At 48.1% G+C, this 20836-nt stretch overlaps 1 protein-coding gene across 1 annotated transcript in view; it reads left to right on the plus strand.

Moving 5' to 3' along the window:
• The window catches only part of sema5ba (sema domain, seven thrombospondin repeats (type 1 and type 1-like), transmembrane domain (TM) and short cytoplasmic domain, (semaphorin) 5Ba), a 323927-nt gene that overhangs the window by 178324 nt on the left and 124767 nt on the right, over positions 1-20836 (plus strand). Inside the window, exon 5 of the mRNA XM_078227863.1 lies at positions 2649-2694. Coding sequence (XP_078083989.1) covers positions 2649-2694 — 46 coding nt within the window. The remainder of the gene's footprint in view (positions 1-2648; positions 2695-20836) is intronic.

Here is a 20836-nt window from a genome sequence, read left to right on the forward strand (position 1 = left end):
GAAGCTCAGAGAACGGCATTGTCCATTGGCCTCGGGTGGGATCGTACGAACTTCAGGCTGATGTGCCAGTAAAATTTCGCCCACCCATGTTTCTCCCAATGATGGGGGAGTCCGGAACTAGGGGTCATAGTTTGAGGAAAAGGGGTCAACCTTTTAGAACTGAGGTGAGGAGAAATTTCTTTACCCAGAGAGTGGTGAACCTGTGGAATTCACTCCCACAGAAAGTAGCTGAGGCCAAGACGTTGTGGATCTCGAGTGGGAAAGGGGTACACCAGTCCATCAGAAGCCTACTTCTGACTGGGGACACCTACCCCTTAAAGCCTGGTGACCTATGGATCTCACTCACCGTCCCCACCCTATCTCCCAAGATCCCAATTGCTACCCCCCACCCCACCCTCGGTGACCTGCCAGGCATTACCCTCCCTCCCGGTAGGATATCTATCCTCTGGTTCCCGGGGCTTAGTGCCAGGCAGCTCCCTGCAGTGCTACCTCCGGCCACACAGCCTCCAGGCACAGCCTGGAGGGGCCGGAGAGCTGATGGCCATTCAGATTGGCTGGCAACTCTCCAAAGCAAGACTTTCACCTGAGTGAGGGGGCCACAAATCCTGTCTTCTGCCAGTCAATGCTCGTTTGAGTGCAATATGACATCGGAGCTGCTGGTGTCGGCGGAGTTGTGTTCTCGCCGGCTCTTTGGATGGTGGGGGCTGAACCCGCATCCCCGCCATCTTGAAAACCCAAACCCAGAAACTGTGTGCAACTCCCCAGAGGAATATAGAGGAAGATATGTGATGGTCACCTTTCAAATACCATATGGAGATCTGTTTGGAAAGCCAATTATCCACAATCTGAAGGAAAACAGTTTCCCATAAAAATACCAAAATAGAAAGGAAAATATAAAATATATACCAGGTATATTTTGATCCAATCTGAAAGGCAATTCTGAGCATTCAATTGAGGTTTCCAAATGATCACAAATGAATTTCCCTCAAATATCTTTCCAGAGCGGAAAATCTTTCAAACTTTGACACAGTATTCAATGCAAAATACACAGTGCAGAAGGAGGCCATTCAACCCATCAAGTCAGCACCAACCACAATCCCACCCAGGTCCTATCCCCATAACTCCATGCATTTACCCAAGCTTGTCCCCCTGACACTAAGGAGCAATTTAGCATGGCCGATGCACCTAACCCGCACATCTTTGGGTCAACAAGATCCTCTAAAGTTAATTTCTTGCCCATCCAATGAACCGCCATAGGGAAGTGCTCCAGAACCCACTCCTACACAAGTCTCTGTCCGTGTGAGAAATGTGCCGAGCGTTTTTAACAAACTAGGCAAACGGGAGGGAGGTGTTTGAATGAAAAACAGACATTTGCCTTACTCAGCTTCCCTTTCATTAAGAACCGTCTTTAAAATCAGTTGACATTTCCTAGCTGTCTGCTGTAACACAGTAAGCGGCCCGTGGGATGATTGACTATCAGTCAGATGCTGTCTCTAGTCCTCTTATTATTCTGTTTTTCTACAGCTGTACACAAAGCGTGAAATTCCTGAGAGGCCGACTATCAGATGACCTAGATTACCTGGTGCAGTTTTAACATGTCTGTCCCCGTTTTCTGACAAGTTAGCTTATCCCTTTGATCTCCCTTACTTTTTTATTTCCTTCTTCCCTGCTCTCTTTTTGTTCTTTGTTTTTCTCTTTCTTGCTCCCTCATTGTCCCATGCTCTCTCACTCTGATCCTCTCTTTTTATCTAACTCTGTTTTTTCCCTCCTTTTGTTTCCACCGCTTTCACCTGCTCTCATTTTTCTCTCTTTGTGCTCTCTTTTTCTCTCTCGTCCTTGAATCACCTTCTTTGCTCTCTTTCATTTCTCTCTCCTCCTTCCCCCGTTTTTACCCCTTCACCTCTCTTTCTCCGTCGTGCTCTCATTTACTTCTTCTTTCACTTGTCTCTCTCTTTTGCTTTGTATTCTCTTCTCTAATCCTTCGCTTTCTTGCTATTGTATTTTTAAAAATTCATTCGCGGGACATGAGAGTCACTGGCAGCATTGATTGCCCATCCCTAGGTGCCAGAAGGCAAGTTGAGAGTCAACCACATTGCTGTGGCTCTGGAGCCACATGTAAGCCAGACCGGGTAAGGACGACAGATTTCCTTCCCTAAAGAAACCAGATGGGTTTTTCCTACAATTGACACTGGTTTCATGGCCATCAGTAGATTCCTAATTCCAGATATTTTATATTGAATTCAAATTCCACCATCTGCCGTGGCGGGATTTGAACCTGGATCCCCAGAAAATTAGCTGAGTTTCTGGGTTAATAATCTAGTGATAATACCACTAAGCCATCACTTCCTTTCTTTATATGTCTATTCTATTTTCTCTCTCTTTCTCTCTCTCGCTGTGTGTTGCCAAGGATCTGCCTTGCTTGGTCCATGCCAAATTCTCCTCCGTGTGATATGTACCTAGGAATTTGCATTTTAACCACTCTCTCGCACGCCTTCGAATTTTCCCAGAAATGTGAAGCAGGTCTACCCTTATGCATTGTGAAATTTTTCAGGTTGAGTTCATGGAGAGCTGTAATGATAGGTAAACAATGAGATCTTGTTTGATTTTTTTTAATTTTAGCATGCTTACCTGTGTCTGTCCTTTTACAGAAACTACCTCTTTCGCCTCACCCTGGATAATGTCTCTCTTATACAGGTAAGATCTTGTGGTTTCTGAACTCTGGCTGTGGGCGGTGCGGTGGCACAGTGGTTAGCACTGCTGCCTTACAGCGCCAGGGACCCGGGTCCAATTCCTGGCTTCGGTCGTTGCCTGTGCGGAGTCTGCGCGTTCTCCCTGTGTCTGCGTGAGTTTCCTCCGGGTGCTCTGGTTTCCTCCCAAAGTCTGAAAGACGTGCTGGTTAGGTACATTGGCCATGCTAAATTCCCCCTCAGTGTACCCGAACAGGTGCTGGAGTGTGGCAAAGAAGTGGCAGATGGAATACAATGTGGGAAAGTGTGAGGTTACACACTTTGGTCCGAAGAATAGAGGCGTAGACTATTTTCTAAATGAGGAAAGGCTTCGGAAATCTGAAGCACAAAGGGACTTGGGAGTCTCGGTTCAGGACTCTCTTCAGGTTAACATGACTGTTCAGTTGGCAGTTAGGAAGGCAAATTCAATGTTTGTATTCATTTCTAGAGGGTTAGAATACAAGAGTAGGGATGTACTGCTGAGGCTGTATAAGGCTCTGGTCAGACCCCATTTGGAATATTATGAGCAGTTTTGGGCCTCATTACTAAGGAAGGATGTGCTGGCCTTGGAAAGGGTCCAGAGGAGGTTCACAAGAATGATCCCAGGAATGAATGGTTTGTCATATGTGGAGCGGTTGACAAGTTTGGGTATGTACTTGTTGGAGTTTAGAAGGATGAGCGGGAGGATCTAATTGAAACTTACAAAATACTGAAAGGCCTGGATTTTTCCACTAGTGGGAGAGACTCAAACTCGAGGGCACAACCTCAGAGTGAAGGGACGCTCCTTTAAAACTGAGATGAGGAGGAATTTCTTCAGCCAGAGGGTGGTGAATCTGTGGAATTCATTGCCACAGAGGGCTGTGGAGACAGAGATAGATATGTTCTTGATCAATAAGGGGATCAAGGGTTACGGGGAGAAGGCAAGATAATGGGGATGAGAATCATATCAGCCATGATTGAATGGCGGAGCAGACTTGATGGGCCAAATGGCCTAATTCTGCTTATGGCCCTTATGGACTAGGAGATTTTCACAGTAACTTCATTGCATTGTTAACATAAGTCGACTTGCGACGCTAATAAATAAACTTTATTAAAGGTAACTTGGTTAAACTCACCCAATGACACAAGGAACTTGGGAATACATTGATTGTAAATTACTGTCATATATCATTAAATTAATTAAATTCACCACCAGGTGAAAACAACCAGAAAGTAGAGGATGTAGAAAACACGCAGCAGGCCAGGCAGCACCTGTGGAGAGAGAAACAGAGTTAATTTAGCCTATGACCTTTCATCAGAGGTGGTAAAAGAATAGGAGCAGACTATTTGGCCCAACAGGTCAATGGCAGTGTTTTATGTTCCACATTAGACTTCTCCTTCTCCTTGTCTTTTAACCCCATCATGTTTCTTTCTCTTCCTTTCCCCCTCATGTGTATGCAGCCTCGGTGAAATGTATCTGTGTAGTTCCCCCCCCCCCCCCCCGCCCCCAACCCCGATCTCATTGATCGAGATGTTCAAAACTATGAGGGTGCTGGAGAGAGCAGACAGGGAGAAACTGTTCCTGCTGCTAAAAGGATCAAGAACGAGAGGGCACAGATTTAAAGTGACTTGGTGTGAGAAAAAACTTCTCCACGCAGCCAGTTTTTGGGGTCTGGAATGCACTCCTGGAAGTGTGGTGGAGGCAGGTTCAATCGAGCCATTCCGGAGGGCATTAGATGATTACTTGAATAGAAACAATGTACAGAGGTACGGGGAAAAGGCAGGGGGAATGGCAGTAGGTCACAAGGCCCCTTTGAAGAGCCGCTGCAGACATGATGGGCCAAATGGCCTCCTTCTGCACCGTAACAACTCTGTGATTCTGTGAAGTTTTACATTCTTGCCACGCTCTCTGTCACAAAAGTTTCCCCGGAATTTGTCAACATATTGGGGATACTGGAAACCTCAAATAAAAGCAAAAATAGCTGGAAAAGCTCAAGCTGATCAGGCAACGCCTGTGGAGAGAGACAGAGTAAACCTTTCAGGCCAATCACCTTCCATCAGCGATTTGATGAAAGCTCATATTAACCCTGCCATTTTTGATCTCCTGAATTCATTGTTGGTTTTATAAGGCATTGAGTGTTCTTTACATTTAGGAGCCTTAATTCTGGTCTGACTGGAAACCTCTTCTGCACATCAACCATATTGAACCCTTTCTCTTGTCTAGAAGGAAGTTCCCCATTCTTTTTAATCTTCCCTGTTCCTTCATAAACAATTAAAATTTGACTCACTTCACCCAGTGCCATCTCTGGAGAAAGAAGGTGCAAAAAAAGATTTCGACCAGCGATGGGTAACCTAGGCTGGTGAGTGGCCCTCCTTCATCTCAGTGGGCCGCAAGGTTAAAATCATTGAATCCCTACAGTGCAGAAGGAGGCCATTCTGTCCGTCAAGTCTGCACTAACAACAATCCCACCCCAGGCCCGATCCCCGTGAACCCCACGTATTCACCCTGCTAATCACTCAGTTCTGCTCCCAGCCTTCCAAAGCAGTGGTGGGAAACCTGTGGCCCGGGTGTCACATGCGGCTCATCTGGGTTCAGAGTGCGGTCCCCCACAAGACATTTTACTGACCATTCCCCATGCGCAGCGTTGCAACATTCCACTGGTTTCAATCCGTGTCGTGTTTTTCCTACCGGTATAACTGGTGATACACAGGCAAAGCAAGGGCAAGTGAAGTGAGGTGTGTGCTGATTGCTCACAACATTGACTGTGAGAGCCGTGTGCTCCCTCTGTGTCCAATCCAGCATATGTATTTCTTTTTTTTTTACCATTTGAAGCTAATGATAGTTCTATTAATGTATAAATGATTAAGCATTTACCATAATGCGCGTATTAAATGTACTTAATCTTATTCATGGAACCATGGTTAGTGAACAAGCCTGGGTGGCAGGATGGTCCAGAGCTTAGCACAGCTGCCCCACAGCACCAGGGACCCGGGTTGAATTCTGACTTGGGTGACTGTCTGTGCGGAGTTTGCACATTCTCCCCATGTCTGCGTGGGTTTCCTCCGGGTGCTCCGGTTTCCTCCCACACTCCAAAGGTGTGCGGGTTAGGTTGACTGGACATGCTAAATTGCCTCTTCGTGTCAGGGGGATTAGGAGGATAAATATGTGGGGTTACAGGGGTAGGGCCTGGGTGGAATTGTTGTTGTCGCAGACACAATGGGCCGAATGGCCTCGTTCTGCACGGTAGGGATTCTATGATTCTGCGATTTTAACCTTGCGGCCCACTTAGATGAAGGAGAGCCACTTACGAGGCCCACTCACCAGCCTAGGTTACCCATTGCTCTAAATCTTTTTTTGCACCTTCCTGTTCCAGAGCATCTCAGTCGGGAGATGGCATTAGGCAAATTGAGTCAAATTTTCATTGTTTATGAGGGAACGGTGCAGAGGGAAACTGGTGAGGTTTAATTAGTTCCTTGGGCTGCAGGAATCTAAGGCCTTTGTGTCTCTTGTTGCCTCGCCAATAGTTCAGGTTCTTTTCGGTTTACAGAAGGCTGCAGGCCTTCAGATTCCATGGTAATAAGGTACGTTGCACGGGAAGGGGGAAAACTCTTTGTGCATTCCAAATTGACGACATTGTTCCCAGAATTTTGTCTTAAAGATAGAAAAAGCCAAGAAAGTAGTGAAAAGCAATCAGACTACACACAGTCAGCTCACGGTGGCACAGTGGTTAGCACTGCTGCCTCACAGGGTCAGGGACCTGGGTTCGATTCCCAGCTTGGGTCACTGTCTGTGTGGAGTTTGCACGTTCTCCCCGTGTCTGCGTGGGTTTCCTCCGGGTGCTCCGGTTTCCTCCCACTGTCCGAAGGACGTGCTGGTTAGGTGCATTGGCCGTGCTAAATTCTCCCTCAGTGTATTCGAACAGGTGCCGGAGTGTGGCGACAAGGGGATTTTCACAGTAACTTCACTGCAGTGTTAATGTAAGCCTACTTGTGACACTAATAAATAAACTTTAAAAACTAAAGCAGCAAGACATTGTTCATGTGTTGGACCTGCTCATTCTGACTGGATCTGGAGGTTTCATGACACTATCACTGGCCTCCAACTCTGTCCCCCCATGGTGTGTGTCCCACCCCACACAACACCCCTCCCCCCCTCGCCTGAGTCAAGCAGACTTTACCCCTCCCCCATCCCTCTCCCCCCCCGAACCTGAATTCGATCATATTTTTATAAGTAATAAAAAAAGCTTTGAATTAAAATTTTAAGTGAATTTGTCCCCATAACCCTTTACTCTTTTATCGATCAAAAATCTATCTATCGCAGCCTCGAATATATTCAATGAACCAGCTTCTATGGTTCTTTAGAGAAAAGGGGTCCAAAGTCTAACGTCTCCCCGAGAGAAGAGATTCAGCCCTCATCTCCATCTTAAATGAGACACCCTTTATTTTTGAACTGTGACCCCTGGTTATAGATGCCCCCCACACGAGGAAACATTCTCCCAGTATCCACCCTGGTTAAGTCCCCCCCAGGATCTATGTTCCATACACTGGTAGGCCAGGATTTCCATTTCAGCAGATCATCGGGCTGGTATAATGCAATCCTGGGATCGGGAACATAAGAACTGGGAGCAGGAGTAGGCCATCTGGCCCCTTGAGCCTGCTCCGCCATTCAATAAGATCATGGCTGATCTTTTTTGTGGACTCAGCTCCACTTACCCGCCCGCTCACCATAACCCTTAATTCCTTTACTGTTCAAAAATCTATCTATCTTTGCCTTAAAAACATTCAATGAGGTAGCCTCAACTGCTTCACCGGGCAGGGAATTCCGGATTCATAACCCTTTGGGTGAAGAAGTTCTTCCTCAACTCAGTCCTAAATCTGCTTCCCCTTATTTTGAGGCTATGTCTCCTAGTTCTGGTTTCACCCGACAGTGGAAACAACCTCCTGTTATGTGTGTCTTTCTCTTGTCCATCTCTCTCTCTATCTCTCTGCCTCTGTCTCCTTTTTCTCTTCCCCATCTCTGTCTCTCTTTTCTCCCCATCTCTGTCTTTCATGTACACTGTGAGCCTTGTTTCAGCTGTAACATCCTTGGTTCTGGGTCTGACTGTTCCAGGCCCACTTCAGAATCCTGAGCTCAAATCTCCAGGCTGACGCTCCCAGTGCCGTAATGAGGAGGAGTGTTGTTTTGTCAAAGGCACTGTCTTTTGGTTGAGATGTTGAAACGAGACTCCGTGAACCTGCCTTAGCTCCACGTTTCTTGTTGCCCTAACGCACCCGCACTTCATCATTCTCAATCTTGAAGGGTCTCCACCAAACCACCCCCCCCCCCCCCCCCCGCCCCCCCCCCACACCCAGCTGCACAATCCACAAGGTGTTGGGGGAGAGAATCCCAGATACCGTTCATATGAATGAGTTTTTCCTAATTACTCCCCCTTTCGGTTTGACTCTGTCTCTTGATTCTGCCTCTTACATTTGTCATTCTGGCAATGGAGTAAATCACTTCTCTCAGCCCACCCAACGCTGGTGTTGGGAAGACGCCAGCAAAAAATGCTACTGCAATTCTCCAGCCGTTCGCGCCCCACTGCCGCCCCAAGCGTGGACGGCGAATTTGGCGCTCAGCCACATCTCCGTTCACTGCAGCGGGACAGGAGAATCCTGCCGGCGGGAACAGCCAGAAAATTCTGGCTGCTATCTTGAATAAAATCCCAGGCCCGTCACCACAGATCCTTGAAAATAAGTGAAGGCATTAAGTAGCCAAGTGCTAACTATCTGACTGTTATATGCAAGACAGTAATTCAATTGAGTGCTTCTAAAGACGATATGAAACCAGCCGGGCTTTGATCGCCCTGTTCATACGATTCTGAAGAATCTCAGGATTCAATTACCGCCTTTAACCAGCTCCAAGGTATCTCTGATTGGTTATACACCGTCTTTCTTTTCTCAGTCAGTGAATGAATCAAGGCCAACATTACTTGGGTGAAGGACTAATACATTGATTGCAACAGAAGAGTTGAGAGCACGCAGCACCTCCTGCAGTTAGAATTCTTGGCTTTCTTTTTTTTAAACACACCCCCCCACCCAAACTTGTAAGGTGTCAGCTGGTCTCAGTGGATGGGGCATTGGCCTCTGAGTCTGAAAGTTGAGGGTTCAAACTCCAGTCTCGTCTGATACGAGGGTAAATTTGGTGAGTATAGTCAAACGGTGGCACAGTGGTTAGCACGGTTGTCTCACAGCGCCAGGGATCTGGGTTCAATTCTGGCCTCGGGTCACTGTATGTGCGTAGTCTGCACGTTCTCCCCGTGTCCACGTGGGTATCTTCCGGGTGCTCCTGTTTCCTCCCACAATCCAAAAGACGTGCTGGTTAGGTGCATTGGCCACGCTAAATTCTCCCTCTGTGTACCCGAACAGGCGCCAGAGTGTGGCAACTTGGGGATTTTCATGGTAACTTCATTGCAGTGTTAATGTCAGTCTACTTCTTAAATAAACTTAAGAAGGTGGCCCGCCACCACCTTCCCAAAGGCAACCAGCGATGAGTAAGTAATAGACAAAGAACAAAGAACAAAGAAAATTACAGCACAGGAACAGGCCCTTTAGCCCTCCAAGCCTGCACCGACTATGCTGCCCGACTGAACTAAAACCCCCTACCCTTCCGGGGGCCGTATCCCTCTATTCCTATCCTATTCATGTACTTGTCAAGATGCCCCTTAAAAGTCACTACCGTATCCGCTTCCACTATCTCCCCCGGCAACGGGTTCCAGGCACCCACTACTCTCTATGTAAAAAATCTGCCTTGTATATCTCCTTTAAACCTTGCCCCTCGCACCTTAAATCTATGACCCCTAGTAATTGAATCTTCCACCCTGGGAAAAAGCTTCTGACTATCCACTCTGTCCATGCCTCTCATAATCTTGTAGACTTCTATCAGGTCTCCCCTCAACCTCCGTCGCTCCAGTGAGAACAAACCAAGTTTCTCCAACCTATCCTCATAGCTAATGCCCTCCACACCAGGTAACATCCTGGTAAATCGTTTCTGTACCCTCTCCAAAGCCTCCACATCCTTCTGGTAGTGTGGCGACCAGAATTGAACACTATATTCCAAGTGCGGCCTAACTAAGGTTCTATAAAGCTGCAACCAATGACTTGCCAATTTTTAAACTCAATACCCTGGCCGATGAAGGCAAGCATGCCGTCTGCCTTCTTGACTACCTTCTCCACCTGCATTGCCACTTTCAGTGACCTGTATACCTGTACACCCAGATCCCTTTGCCGATCAATACTCTTAAGGGTTCTGCCATTTACTGTATATTTCCTATCTGTATTAGACCTTCCAAACTGCATTACCTCACATTTGTCCAGATTAAACTCCAAGTGCCATCTCTCCACCCAAGTCTCCAACTGATCTATGTCCTGCTGTATCCTCTGATGGTCCTCATCGCTATCCGCAAATCCACCAACCTTTGTGTCGTCCGCAAACTTACTGATCAATCCAGTTACATTTTCCTCCAAATCATTTATATATATTACAAACAGCGAAGATCCCAGCACTGATCCCTGAGGAACACCACTTGTCACAGCCCTCCATTCAGAAACACACCCTTCCACTGCTACCCTCTGTCTTCTTTACCCGAGCCAGTTTTGTATCCACCTTGCCAGCTCACCTCTGATCCCATGCGACTTCACCTTCTGTACCAGTCCGCCATGAGTGCTGGCCTTGCCAGTGATGCCCACATTGTGGTAATGTATTGGCCCACAATCCAACCTCGAGAAAGTAAACGCCTCGCTCACCAATATTGCTTCTTCCCATTTCCCACAACAGCTGTCCAGTGTCTTGTGTGAGTTGGACCGTGACCTCACTAATTCCCAATTAGTTGATGAATTAGGACAGGTTTGCATTGCGACTCATCACCCATCGTTAGCCTGACATTCCCCAAAGTCTCTCAGCTTTTTCACTGAGCTTGTTTCTGCGTTGATTAAACTACAGGATTGAATTAAGAACCAGATTTATATTTATAAAAGCTTTGACATGAATTTCCATACAGCGCATTCAGCAATAGCTGTTTGCTTATGAATGCCAGTCACTATAAGCTAGAATATTAATAATGTGAATAAACCAGTGAGGTTTTTGGAGTCATTTTCTCCTGTGATTGATGGTGGCATTTGAGATCGTGATGTCTAGATTATTAGTCCAGTACTGTATGCACCATGTTATCCTTCTCAGAGTTGCCCAAAACTCTTTGGACATGTTCCTGGATTATTCACTTCATTGCCTGACTCCAACCAGCCCTCACCCACACTTCTACCAATGTGGCACCTGATAGGCTCACCCTCACAATATATAATCAACTGGAAAGCAAACGGATGCTTCCTTACCCGATTGAATTATTCTGTCAGGGTGGTCATGGATTCATGACCCACTCCCCAGAGTCTTGAGTGCAGAGTCAGTGTTGGCACTCCAGTTCACTACCATGGGAGTGCTGCACTGGCAGTGGTGCCAGCTTTTGGATGAGATGTTAACTCAAGGCCCTCTCAGGTTCCCGTAAAAGATTCCCGCGATGCTATTTCAAAGAGGAGCTTTCATGGAATAGAATCATAGAATCTTTACAGTGCACAAGGAGGCCATTTGACCTGTTGAGTCTGCACCGACTCTCCGACCCAGCATCTTAACCCAGCATCTTAACCCAATGCATTTACCCCGCTAATCCCCCTAACCTACACATCTTGGGACAATAAGTGCAATTTAGCATGGCCAATGTCCATAACTAGCCTTTCAGACTGTGGGAGGAAACCGGAGCATCCAGAGGAAACCCACACAGACATGGGGAGAATGTGCAGACTCCGCACAGACAGTCACCCAAGGCCGGAATTGAACCCGGCACTGTGAGGCAGCAGTGCTAACCACTGTGCTGCCCTGAATTCCTTCTGGTCTCTAATTTCCATCACTCCACCATGGGTGGGTATGCCTTCAACCACCTTGGCTCCATGTCCTGGAATTCCCTTGCTAAACCTCTCTGTCTTCCTACCTTCCTGGGAGACGCTCCTTATTTGAAGAAGATTTTGGTTACCTGTCTTTATGTCTTGTTCTTTGACTCTGGGTCAGTTTTGTTTGTCCAATTGCACTTCTGTGGAGTATCTTGCTCTACCAAAGTCTCTATAAGTTGCTGTTGGAAGGAGTGAGGGGTAAGGTTGCCAACTGTGATTAAATATATTCTTGGAGATTTCACCTCGTGACTTGCCCGCCAATCTCCAGCCATTAGTCAGCCAACACATCCATCCTTGTGACCCACTGCCTTCTTGGACTTCAGCAAGCTTTTTGACAGGGTACCGCATGGTAGGTTGTTGAATAAAGTCAAATCTCACGGGATCCAGGGTGAGGTAACCAAATGGATACAAAATTGGCTTATTGACAGAAGCCAGAGGGTGGTTGTGGAGGGTTGTTTTTCAAACTGGAGGCCTGTGGCCAGCGGTGTGCCTCAGGGATCAGTGCTGGGCCCACTGTTATTTGTCATTTATATTAATGATTTGGATGAGAATATAGGAGGCATGGTTAGTAAGTTTGCAGATGACACCAAGATTGGTGGCATAGTGGACAGTGAAGAAGGTTATCTCGGATTGCAATGGGGTCTTGATCAATTGGGCCAGTGGGCTGACGAATGGCAGATGGAGTTTAGTTTAGATAAATGCAAGGTGATGCATTTTGGTAGATTGAACCAGGGCAGGACTTACTCAGTTAATGGTAGGGAGTTGGGGAGAGTTATAGAACAAAGAGGTCTATGATCTAGGTTCATAGCTCCTTCAAAGTGGAATCACAGGTGGACAGAGTGGTGAAGAAGGCATTCGGCATGCTTGGTTTCATTGGTCAGAACATTGAATACAGGAGTTGGGACGTCTTGAAGTTGTACAAGACATTGATAAGCCCACATTTGGAATGCTGTGTGCAGTTCTGGTCACCCTTTATAGAAAGGATATTATTAAACTAGAAAGAGTGCAGAAAAGATTTACTAGGATGCTACCGGGATTTGATAGTTTGAGTTATAAGGAGACGCTGTATAGACTGGGACTTTTTTCTCTGGATCTTATAGAGGTCTATAAAATAATGAGGGACAGAGATCAGCGAGATAGTCAACATCTTTGCCCAAAGGTAGGGGAGTCTAAAACTAGAGGGCATAGGTTTAAGGTGAGAGGGGAGAGATACAAAAGTGTCCAGAGGGACAATTTTTTCACACAGAGGGTGGTGAGTGTCTGGAACAAGTTGCCAGATGTAGTAGTAGAGGCGGGTACAATTTTGTCTTTTAAAAAGTGTTTAGACAGCTACATGGGTAAGATGAGTATAGAGGGAAATGGGCCAAATGCGGGCAATAGTGGTTTAAAAAAAAAGGACGGCATGGACAAGTTGGGCCGAAGGGCCTGTTTCCATGCTGTAAACCTCTATGACTCTAAGTTGATTGGAAAGCAAAAAGACACAGTACCCAAGTGGACAATGCTTGACTGTCAGACAGGCAACCTTTTGCCCTCCGATTTTTCCATATTTACATATCTGCTGTTCTAAGAAAATGAGCAAAAACACATCAATCTTTTTGAATGTCCATCTGACTTATCTCCAGGGTTGTGCCTGGCAGTCGATTCCTGGTGACTCCAGGCCAATCCTGAAGGATTGGAATCCCTATAGGCTGGGGAGGGTGGTGATACATTAGCCTCGCGAACAGGCCTCGTCTCAATCTGAGTTCTGGTACCACCAGCTGAGGTTCAGACTCGGTGGGGGGGGGGGTGGGTGTTTGGACGAGTCATCTGTGCCATTCGAGAATTGGGAACGGGATAGGCCTAGCTCTGCCCTCAAAAGGGGTTTTTGATGAGATGTGGCGTATCTCAGCGACCAACCTTTGAAAATGTTACGACCTCAAAGTGGCTGAGGGCAGCATGGTGGCACAGTGGTTCGCACTCTTGGGTCACTGTCTGTGTGGAGTTTGCATATTCTCCCCGTGTGTGTGCATGGGTTTCCTCCGGGTGCTCCGGTTTCCTCCCACAGTCCTGGATATGCTGGTTAGGTGCACTGGCCATGCTAAATTCTCCCTCGGTGTACCCGAACAGGCACCAGAGTGTGGCGACTAGGGTATTTTCACAGTAACTTCATTGCAGTGTTAATGTAAGCCTTACTTGTGACTAATAAATAAACTACTTTTTTAAACCAGTAGGTCTGGGAGAGTGGGTGGCCGACCTGACTTAAAGAAATCAATCACTCAGAGTTCAAAGCATGCCACTCAGTGCCGACACTTGCTAGGAAAACAAAAGTGGATGGGGGGAGGGGTGGGGGAGAGGGAAGCAGACAATTAATGACTCTGAGTGTGACCAATGTTGGCTCATTTTGGAAAAAAGGAAATCTCGCCTCTATTTCTTTTCCTTCCCCCAATTCTCAGTCAACCTCTGCCGACTCTCCGGGGAATAGCGAACAAGTCGAAGTGTGTATTCGCACAGACTGCTTTCTCCCCACCTTCCATCCCCCACAACCACACCATGAGACTTAGAAGCTTTCCACATCTAGAGACACCTGGGATGGGCAGAGTGCAGACTCATGTCTGTCTCTCTGGAACGGGTTGCCAGAGGCTGTAGCTTCAGGGACACAGCTCATCATCAAACATGGCCGACAGAGTCTCTCCAAGTGGGATTTTCCGGCCATTCCCGCCAGAGGGATCTTCTGTTCCCATTGACGGCGACTCTCCTTGCAATCTCCCCTCCCCACCCACCCCCCTCCACCCCTCCCCCGGGAAAGAGGGTGTGGGTAACGATGTCCATAGCGGTGGGAAAGGAATATCCCGCTGTTGGCCAAAGGTGGGCCACCTCCGCAAAACACGGGCCGGGCAGGCAGAAAATCCCACCCTCCTTCTATTACCACCTGACCATAGGTGTGTTGGGAGGATTTACAGGTGGATGATCAACCTGTTTGGCTACATTATGAACGCACCTTCCATGGCCATCAGTCCCAAGGTGGGACTCGAACCTGGAGCTTCTGGCTCGGAGACAGAGACACTGCGCCGACTGCGCAGCAAGACCCCCACCACATTGTTCCTCCACCTTGCACTCAGACACCAACATTGAGACTCACTCAATTCTGAATGGCTCACTATCCTATAGAGCTGTGAAGAATGTACTCGTTGACATTGCAATGGGAACCGGCCTAGACCAGGTCCTTCTGATTGACCTCCTTGTCTGCTGCAATGTTGTCATCAAAGAAGTCCTAGAATTATACAAGACAGGAGGAGGCCATTTGGCCCATTGTGCCTATATCGGCTCTTTGGCTAACCAATAAGTCCCACTCCCATAATTTTTGCCAGTAGCCCTGTCATTTCTTTTAGGAAGAATGGCTTCTCCATAACTCACTCAATGACACACACTCACTCGCTCCCTCACTCACTCGCTTCATAACATACACACCTTTGCTCTCAGTCTCTCCCTCTCTCTGTCTGTCTCTCCCTCACTCTATCTGTCTCTCCCTCTCTCTCCCTCTGTCTGTCTCTCCCTCTGTCTGTCTCTCCCTCTGTCTGTCTCTCCCTCTGTCTGTCTCTCCCTCTGTCTGTCTCTCCCTCTGTCTGTCTCTGTCTCTCCCTCTGTCTGTCTCTCCCTCTCCCTTTCCTTGTCTCTCCCTCTTCCTATCTGTTTCTGTCTCTACCTCTCCCTGTCTGTCTCTCCCCCTCTCTGTCTCTGTCTGTCTCTCTGTCTCTGTCTCTCCCCCTCTCTGTCTCTCTCTGTCTCTCCCCCTCTCTCTGTCTCTCCCCCTCCCTCTCCCCCTCCCTCTGTCTCTCTCTCTGTCTCTCCCTCTGTCTCTCCCTCTGTCTCTCCCTCTGTCTCTCCCTCTGTCTCTCCCTCTCTCTCTCCCTCTCTCTCTCTCCCTCTCCCTCTCTGTCCCTCTCTCTCTGTCTCTCCCTCTGTCTCTCTCTCTGTCTCTCCCTCTCTCTCTATCCCTCTCTCTCTATCCCTCTCTCTCCGTCCCTCTCTCTCCGTCCCTCTCTCTCCGTCCCTCTCTCTCTGTCCCTCTCTCTCTGTCCCTCCCTCTCTGTCCCTCTCTCTCTGTCACTCTCTGACCCTCTCTCTCTGACCCTCACTCTCTGTCCCTCTCTCTCTGTCTCACTCTCTGTCTCTCCCTCTCTCTCCCTCTCTATCTCTCACAATCCAAGTCACCCAGTGGTTCAGTTCCGCTGTGCCCTGGGTCTGGTGAAGGGAGATTCGCACTGTTTCTGTCGAGATGTAGACCTTGCTCGATTATTTATGTAGATGCGAAAGATCAGAAAGTTGGTCAAGTTCAGTGAATCTGCCTTGAAGTGACAAGAAGGGACGCAGTTGCTATTTAAAAGTTAAATTCCCTGACAGCTTGGATGCTGTGTTTTTACTCTGTTGCTGGATGCGTAATCACCAGTCCTCTCTCATATATTATACAACGATATTTATTGTTGATTCAGACCTGTGCTAAGGAGAACTAATATTTTTTAAACACTTTTGTCATTTAGATGAGATGTCACTGTAAGTGTTTTCAGGGTAAAACGGCATTAAAGACAGACGCTGCTGTATTCCTCAACACTAACTAGCTGACCACCCAAGAATAATTCCACGGGGGCTTTGATCGAGGGCTTTCTGAATACGGGGAACATCCCCCCAGCCACTCTCCCTCCCTGTCTCCTCTCTGATACCCCACATCCCCACCATCCACCACATGCTCCTCCCCGGCTGATTCCACATGTTTCACCCCAGCCCACCCCTTCCCAACCCCATCACACCCATCGTCAGCACATCCCCTCCCCAAACCTGCGCCCTACATAACATTTCACACCTCCTCATTCTCCCTCCCTCACCTCCTCTGCACCCTCCTGTTCCTACCAGTCCCTCACATTCCTTTCCTATCATTCCCACTCACTTCCATCCTCCTCCCCCTCTCCCCTTCCCTCCCTCATCTGCCACTCTGTTCCCTCCAATCCCTCCCCAACCTCCATTAACCACTTCCCCACCCCCCCTCTTCCCACCCTCCTCCCCCTCTCCACCCTCCTCCCCCTCTCCACCCTCCTCCCCTTCTCGCTAACCATCTTCTTTCTTCCCATCCTCCTCCACCTCCTTCTCCCCTCCTCACTCTCTCTCCCCTCCACCATCCTCCTCTCTCCGCACTTGCCCTCTCTTCCCTCCCCATCTTCCTCCCTCTCCCCTCCACCATCCCTTCCTCTTCCCAGACCCCTCCCCTACGTATCCTCCCTCTCCCCACTTCCCTATCCATCCTCCTCCCCCACCTCTCCTCTCTCCCATACTCCTCCCTCTCTTCATCCTTCTCCCACTCCCCATTCCCCACTCCTATCTTCCTCCCCCACCCCCCCAACCCCCCTCCCCATCTCTCCTTTCTCACTCCAAGTTTGGGTGTCCATTGGAGACGGGCTGTGATGTAGACAGTGTAGAGAGTGATTGTGCTCTTCATGTTCTCAGTCCGAATGAGGTTGTCAGGGGAAACAAGAGACAAACACTTTTAGCCTTTATCTCCACGATTCAATCCCCGTCCCCACCCCCCCCCGTCCCCCCCGTCCCCCCCGTCCCCCCGGCTGCCCATTCACTCAGTGACCTGCCCCGACCTCCCCTGGTTGCAGAGTTGGATTCCTGCAGCTCATTCAGCACCTTTGACAAGGCTGACCTTTGCTCCCAGCCTCAATGTCTTCATTTAGTCTGGCTTTCCACACCGACCCCTTTGTCCAACCGTGTCTTCCGACTAAACGAAACAAAAAGTCTGGCGGACAAGTGATTAGAGAGAAGCATCACGTCCATCGCAATCTGCTGTCTTGTTACCAGCCCCACCTACTCTGTGGCTGTTTCCTGGGATCAGAATTCAAAGGAAAACTCCCTGGAAAACGCGGGAACACAAAGATGACAATGGGAATGCAGAACAGATCTGCCAGCGTTCCAACAAAAAGGATGTTGAGCCAACATTTTTGCATGAGGCCTTTTAGCTCAAGTTAATCAACTTTTAAGCTGATCTTTCTCTACACCCTAGCTATGACTGTAACACTACATTCTGCACTCTCTCCTTTCCTTCTCTATGAACAGTATGCTCTGTCTGTATAGCGTGCAAGAAGCAATACTTTCCACTGTAAACTAATACACGTGACAATAATAAACCAAATCAAAATGCAATAATGAATGTGGTACAAAAACTGCAGATTCTGAATTTTAAATTTAGGACTGAGAGAAATCTAGGGCATTCGGCCCTTCTCACTCTTTCTAACTCTTTGAAAAAGCAGCTGTGTTTAATTCCCCCACTCCCTTATCCCACCCTCCTCCTCCTCTCCCCACCCCTTCCTCCTCCCCCGGGATGTACAGTACTTGGATTTCCAGAAGGCATTTGATGAAGGTGCCACATCAAAGGCTATTGTGGAAAATAATAAGCTCATGATATAGGGGACGGCAGGGTGGCACAGTGGTTAGCACCGCTGCTTCACAGCTCCAAGGATCTGGGTTCGATTCCCGGCTTGGGTCACTGTCTGTGTGGAGTTTGCACATTCTCCCTGTGTCTGCGTGGGTTTCCTCCGGGTGCTCCGGTTTCCTCCCACAGTCCGAAGAAGTGCGGGTTAGGTTGATTGGTCATGCTAAATTGCCCCTTAGTGTCCCAGGATGTGTAGGTTAGAGGGATTAGCAGAGTAAATGTGTAGTGATAGGGCCTGGGGTGGGATTGTTGTCAGTGCAGACTCGATGGGCTGAATGGCCTCTTTCTGCACTGAATGGTTTCTAACATATTGGCATGGATTGATAATTGGCCAGGAAATAGAGGGCCCTATTTTACCATGTTGATTCTAAGTGCTGGGCGGACTTGAAACTGGCAATGTTTCAGATCCGACTTTTAGACCCGTTCTCAGGCGCCCCCAAACGCACCCTGCCTGAAACAAAATCAGCGATTCCGAATCGCGCTGCAGCAGCCTGTGGGCGGGGCTTAACGCACCCGGAATCCTGCAGCTCCGATCGGCGCCTCCAACTGCGCATGTGCAGAAAAAAAAAGATAGAATGCCGCTCCCCTGCCGCATCCCTCCCGGGCCTGATAATGCCTCCCCTTGGCCCCCACAGACATTGCCTCACCCCTGCAATATTACTGACCCCCTATCCCCACAACCCCCCCCCAGCCACACACAGACCGATTGCGGGTCCCTCCCCCCTTTCCCCCTCACCGATCTCAGGCAGAGTGGCAGTAGGCCGCCCCTTGCCCCCCACTCCCCGCCAATCTCAAGCAGAGAACTGTCGGACACTCGGCACTTACCTCCTCACTAACTAGAGCGCCCGAATCGAACTTTTGTGGAGCATGTCTGTTTTGCGCCAATTCTGGATGGGCGATCGTGGTGGTAAAGGGGGAAGTGCCGGTAAGGTTGGGTGTGCAGCCCATTAAGTCAATTTAAATGCATTTAAATCGCTGTCGCACCCATTTCAGGCGCGATCCTGATCGTGGCCATTTTCGGGTCTTGGTACGGGAGGAACCGGCGTGGAGGAGGGCGCGGATCATGCTACACATCTCACACCCGACTTTACCACGTTTTCACGCCTGAAAATGGGCGCAGCTTGATGGTAAAATCGGGCCCAGAGAGTTGGCATAAATGGGCTATTTTCTGGTGGGCAGGATGTGATGAGTGGTGTACCACAGGGATCAGTGCTGGGGCCTCAACTTTTTACCATTTATATAAATGACTTGGATGAAGGGATTGAAACTACGGTTGCTAAATTTGCTGATGACACAAAGATATGTAGGGAAGTAAATTGCGAGGAGGGCGTAAGGAGGTGACAAAGGGACATAAATATGCTCAAAGACTATTTCCTCGGGTGGATGGAGCTATTACAAGGGGGCATAACTATAGGGTTCGTGGTGGGAGATATAGGAAGGATATCAGAGGTAGGTTCTTTACGCAGAGAGTGGTTGGGGTGTGGAATGGACTGCCTGCAGTGATAGTGGAGTCAGACACTTTAGGAACATTTAAGCGGTTATTGGATAGGCACATGGAGCACACCAGGATGATAGGGAGTGGGATAGGTTGATCTTGGTTTCAGATAAAGCTCGGCACAATATCGTGGGCTGAAGGGCCTGTTCCGTGCTGTACTGTTCTATGTTCTAAATAGGTTAAATGAGTGGGAAAAGACCTGGCAAATGGCGTATAATGTGGGCAAATGTGAAATTATCCATTTTGGTGGGAGAGAATAAAAAATATTATTATTTAAATGGTGAAAGATTGTAGAGCTCTGAGGTGTAGAGGGATCTGGGTGCCCTAGTGGGTGAATTACAAAAGGTACAGGTACAGCAAGTAATTAGGAAAGCTAATAGAATGTAATTGGGTTTCCTCCGGGTGCTCCGGGTCATCATTTAAGACAGAAATGAGGAGGTTTTTTCTCTCTGAGGTTCGTGAGTGTCTGCAACTCTCTTCCTCAAAAGGCAGTGGAAGCAGAGTCTTCTTTGAATATTCTTAAGGCAGAGCTGGATAGATTCTTGATTAACAAAGGGGATGAAAGGATATCAGGAGTAGGCAGAAATGTGGGATTGAGGTTACAATCAGATCAGCCAAGATATTATTGACTGGCGGAGCAGGGGAATTAAATACAAAAGTAGAGAGGTTATGCTTCAGTTGTACGGGGCTTTGTGAGATCATATCTGGGATATTGTGTACAGTATGACTTAAAGAATGATGTAACTGTATTAGAAACAGATCAGAGAAGGTTTACTAGACTAATACCAGGAATGGGCAGGTTGTCTTATAAGGAAAGGTTGAAGATGTTAGGTTTGTATCCATTGGCGTTCAGCAGAATAAGGACAACTTGATCAAAACCCTTAAGATCCTGAGGGGTTTTGGCAGGGTGGACAGGGGTTAGCCAGGGTCACAGACACCATTGACTTAAGGTAGGGCTGGGTGGAGAAGTCGAGAAGGGAAAATGGAGTTGAGGCCAAAGTCCGATTAGCCAGAATCTTATCTAATGACGGAGCAGGCGTGAGGGGCTGAATGGCCTACTCCTGCTATTAATTCTTGTGGTTTCCTTAAAACCCAGAACTCTTCTCAATCTCACTCTTGAATATACTGAACAAGCGGGCGTCTGGAGCTCTCTGGGTTTGAAAATTCCAAAGATTCCTTTCCTCGCAGAGGAGATTT

The sequence above is a fragment of the Mustelus asterias genome, chromosome 14 (assembly GCF_964213995.1).
Source record: "Mustelus asterias chromosome 14, sMusAst1.hap1.1, whole genome shotgun sequence".
Taxonomy (NCBI): Eukaryota; Metazoa; Chordata; class Chondrichthyes; order Carcharhiniformes; family Triakidae; genus Mustelus; species Mustelus asterias.